Source organism: Perna viridis, chromosome 14, assembly GCF_037379345.1.
Source record: "Perna viridis isolate PV_CMFRI_1.1 ecotype Kerala chromosome 14, ASM3737934v1, whole genome shotgun sequence".
In the NCBI taxonomy this organism is placed as follows: Eukaryota; Metazoa; Mollusca; class Bivalvia; order Mytilida; family Mytilidae; genus Perna; species Perna viridis.
Window position 1 is genome coordinate 12105137 of NC_142458.1, and position 4980 is coordinate 12110116.

The 4980-nt window shown below is 34.8% G+C and overlaps 1 protein-coding gene across 1 annotated transcript; it reads right to left on the minus strand.

The window, feature by feature from the left end:
- Positions 1-1435: 1435 nt before the first annotated feature.
- On the minus strand, positions 1436-3413 carry LOC148598216 (uncharacterized). The gene has a single exon (XM_088561938.1). The coding sequence runs from the start codon at positions 2902-2904 to the stop codon at positions 1750-1752; it is 1155 nt and encodes a 384-aa protein (XP_088418064.1). The 5' UTR covers positions 2905-3413; the 3' UTR covers positions 1436-1749.
- Positions 3414-4980: the final 1567 nt, after the last annotated feature.

The following is a 4980-nucleotide window of genomic DNA, read 5'->3' on the forward strand; positions in this document are numbered from 1 at the left end:
GTATTACTTTATCAGGCAATACGGTGAGTTTATTACAAGATGCAAACACTGCTCATATTTTCGCAGCACTTGCATTCATCCCCGTTTATAGGATTACAGTACCTGAACCGATCCGTGCAACTAAAAAATGGAGCGGTCATCGGTCACCGATCAGTTTCCGATTAGTCATCGATCCATCAAACCGATCCATTAAACAGGTCATCGCATCACGTGACCACGGAGCAGTCACTGTATTTTTCGGTTTTCGTTGTTGCCTTTGTCAAAATACACACATTTACATAATGCAATAGATTGCAACATCAATTAATACTTTTATTTAACATTTTATTTCAAACAGATCATCCATCATCTTACATAACGAAACTGCGATCAGATCGGTCATCGGTCATTAATCTGTCAAATCGTTGCACGGATCGTTTCAAGGACTGTAGTTTAGTTTCATACTTGCCTCTGTGCATATTATACATTTTGTTAATTTTCCTTATCATTGTATATATAGGTAATGAAGCGTGGTTTTTGCACATATATTTACCCTCTTTGGTATCCCCAATCTTCATTGGCAATTCGGTATTTTCGAATTACCTTCCTTAAATACAGCAATCAGTCTTGAGACCTTGATGGGGGATTTTACAGGTGGTTTATTGTTTTAGACATCGATGGAAAAGGAAAACTATTGACCAAACTTTACAACAAACGTGATGACTTTTTATTCAGAATTGTCAACTTTCCTTTCATCTGTGGCAACATCCCTTCAGCACCTGCGTATGGAGTGTTCATATCATAACTCATACGTTATGCCAGAACTTGCCGAAACTACGCAGACTTTTTGTATCGCGCTAGAACTCTAACAAATAGGCTTCTGGAACAGGGTTATGTTGCTACAAGATTGGAGTCATCACTACAGAAGTTTTATGGTCGTCACCATGAACTCGTGGATCGTAATGGTGTACCCATATGCACCATGAAAAGTGATTTTTCAACAGGTCATAGTTTTCCTTTCCTCGTTTGTGTACCCCGGACTTGACTTTTCATGAGCAACTCGGCGGGTGTTTCTAGAAAAGCACAGGACGCTTACCCTCCGATGCACCTGATCCATGCTCACAGTTTTTAGTGGAGTCCGAGTTGCTCATTTGATTTTTGTTACTTTGTATGTATGATTTTAGTTACTTTATGTTCTTTGTGGTGTGTGTCTGTTTTCCATGTCTGGTCTTTGTCCCTGGATTACATTCTTTTGATTACCGCTATAACCTTGGTTCCCTTAATTACTCTTTCAGTCGAAACTACATGGTTATTTCCGCTTACACTCTTCTTTAGTGTACATGTACGAGAAAGCTGAGTATTTTATACGTTGTGATGTTGCCAATTCCTGTCAATATTAGCTTACAATTTCACGCATCACTGTTTTGCATTACAAGTTTTTTAACTTTTCTTTCATTTTAGAAAGTAGGAGTTTATTTAATTTTTTTGTTGATAAACATATAAATGAAATACGGGAAAGGATAATAATATCTTAGAAAAAGTTAACTAGTTCAGTTTTTTTTTCTAATTGTTTATACAGTTGACAAAGAATATAATCGCATTGTAAATTACAGTCATAACGCCAAGTTTAATATTTTCACGTACCGGCGGTTATCAAAGCGATACTCTAAGGGATTTCATCCGGCTGTGACCAGGTTTTAAAGACGTAGCGGTAGATGATATCCTGTATGTAAATAAGTCAAACTTTCACAAGTTTTTAAATGGCTTTTATCAACCATTGCACAAAGATTTACACTCTTTTCGGAAAGATTTGTCGAAAACGGAATAAATTGCTGGATTTAATATATTATTCACCAAGTACACTCTGTATAAAAACAGACAAAATCGCAGCTGTGGTCCAGATAGTTGGTCCCAAAACTTCTCGTTCTTCGATTCTAGAATCATAAGTACAATTCTTGGAAGGTGTGAAACTGCGAATAACACAGTTATAGACAGAAACATAATTGAAGTCTTATGTTTCCTTAAAATTTGCTGAACTATGTTTTTCAAACTGCTATTAGGTGAATCGGATGTTCTAAATGCACTTATTTGATGATCTCCACCGATTGCTATGGCACTCTTTGGCAGTCGTGTAGTAGTCGTTTCCAGTTTTATATCATTACAAGTTTCGGATTCATCTGTTACAGTCACAATCTTTGTGACTTGGCTGACTACAGAAGCTGCTTTCATTCCGTATGTTGGTTTCTTTTTCCATATTGCCTCCTGTTTGTAGATTGTTTTTAGAATGAAACCATAAAGCAGTGATAGAGCGATAATTCCAACAAAACAGATAATCAATAACACCATTGAGTAAACCGTATCGTACTTCCGGTCAACGTTGCTGTCTATTCCACACACAAAAACTGTTATGTTTGAATTTCTATACTTCGTGATATGCTGGTCAACTCTGATCAGGTATAAACACGGCGACGCTAATACAATCGACAAAACTACTATGCAACTAACTGCGTATATGCATCTCGTCCGATTTAGTTGCCAGCCAAAGGGTCTGCACACTTTACGAAATCTTTGCACTGCTATTACTAAAAGCATCAATCCAGAACTCAGTGACGTGAACTTGTTTAGAGTCCATGTAAGTCGACACATAGCGTCGATTCGGAAGGTGTAGAAGTTAAAATTTATCGACAGAGCAAAAGAACTTCCGACAATGCAAGCCGCCATATCTAATACAGCCAATATTGGAATGAAAAAACGTTTATGCATTATTTTTGATCTAAGTTTAAACTTGTAGACAATCAAAACCATTCCATTTCCAATCACTGATGCTATAAAATAGATAACTAGAATAATTGAATTTGGAATTAGTAATTGAATTATGTAATCATTAAATTCCTCTAGAGTAACAGACTGATTACTAGAATTCATTTCATGTAGTTGCCGTTTAGCTTACGACCCTCCCGACTTCCGTCTTATATCTGTTTCTCTGACATAAAAATTCAATTAAGATGGATGAAACTTTTACACTCGCCTTGTTGCTACAAATATGTAACTTTCAGAATGATAATTAAAAATTTGCAAGTGAATCTACTTCAGCGAAGTAACACTATTAATAGGGTCACATGTTGATAAATCTAATGAATCATGTTGACCTTGCATTGTTCTTCTTAGGTCGAATACGTAGAAAATGTGAAAACCAAATTATTTTGTCGTGTTAAAAATGAAACAAAAAAAAAAAAAAAAAAAAAAAAAAAAATTTCCGTGAAATGGACAGATTTCATTTTATTCGCCAAGTTCTCGTGTTCATGCTAAAATATTCATTCATGAACATTTCTGTTCCATTGTTCTGTTCTGTTCTGCATTGATAGTTTTGAAATTACTAATATGGAGAAGGTGTTGCTTGTACGCGAGCACAGTATTTCTTTATGACCAGTATAAGATTTCAATGTAAATGACCAATAGTTGTAGGTACATCCAAGAGTAGTACTGCTGACTTCATAATTATTTGAAATAAAATTTCATAAAACTACGAATTATTATTTATATGTATATACATGTGTATTGAACCACAAAATAATACATTTGTCCATTCTAAACTTCTGACATTTTAATATTATTTGTCCTCGGAACTGAGTTTAGGACGAAAGTGAAAAGGACGACATTTATTACAATGTGATGATCTCATAATGTAAACAATGTATGTACTCCAATCCTATTTTGCCAGTTAATCATCACTTTGCACCCTGCTAACTTGCACATTCATGTTGCCGTTGAGGTCACCGCAGCTCGCTATAATGAAGAAAATAAAATATTCATATATTAAATTCATATATATTCAAAAGTAGCCTTATACTATACTTGGAAGCTAATTTTTCAATGGTTATATCATTTATAATTATGAACTATCTTTCATTAGATAACATTAGATATTCTTTTTGAAATAGCCGTTTGTGAAATAACATGACCCGTAGAAGATATGGTCACGCACACCCGGTTTTTACTCGTTCTCTTAACAAGTGTACTGAAGGGAACCAAGATTCTAGCAGAAAGCAAAGGAATGTAATCCATGGACAAAGACCACACATGGGAAACAGACACACACAACAAAGAACATAGAATAAAAACACAAGTACAGGGTATACGATAGAGGAAAGGAAAACCATGACACGTTAAACGAATCAGTTTTCATGGTGCAGATGGATACACTGTTACGATTTACGAGTTCATGATGACGACCTAGCTCTGGCATAACGTATGAGTTGTAATATGAAAACTCCATACACAGGTACTGAAGGGATGCACAATTAGAGGAGCAAATTTTTCCCATGTGAATGCCGATCAATTGTTGAAAAACGCGTCCACGACAGAAGACAAAAATGTAGAATATCTTTTTCGGTGTATTTTAAAGATTACTTGAAATTATTCTTCATAAAGTTTGAGGAATCTCTACCAAGAGCTACATATTTGTATCTAAGTATACCGTCTTCATATAGTGCTAAAGATGTATAATGTTTTTGAGTCGGGGTTTTAACTATGTATGGGGAATATAAGTATAAAAAGAGTTGAAAAATAAAAGATTCAAATCAGGAATGAAGCGTATTAAAAGAGGCATTCTTTCCAGTCTTTCAAAGAAGAAATATTTGTCGGGAAAATGTTTTATAGGAATGAAACTCCCATTGCTTCCACTGTAAACCGATATTTTAAGTAATGCCCCTTGTAAATAAATCTTTAGAAATCAAGCAATTTTATGTATCACTCTTTAAGATTGATAAGCGAAGTTAGCATTTGCCACTTTCAAAATATAAAAAAAATGAATATAGGATAACGATATTCCCATTCCTTTATTCTCCTACCATTTTCGTGTGTATTGCATTGGGTGATAACGTTCGTATCTCAAGTTCAGTTCATATTTAAAAAATAACCACCAAAATATTATGATACTGGAAATAGATTCTTGATAGTTGTCCATACACAATTAAGACACAGGTGTAGTATATTAATGGA

Excerpts from the sequence above, each read along its gene's own strand:
- LOC148598216 (XM_088561938.1), bottom strand. The coding sequence starts at position 2,904 with ATGAATTCTAGTAATCAGTCTGTTACTCTAGAGGAATTTAATGATTAC.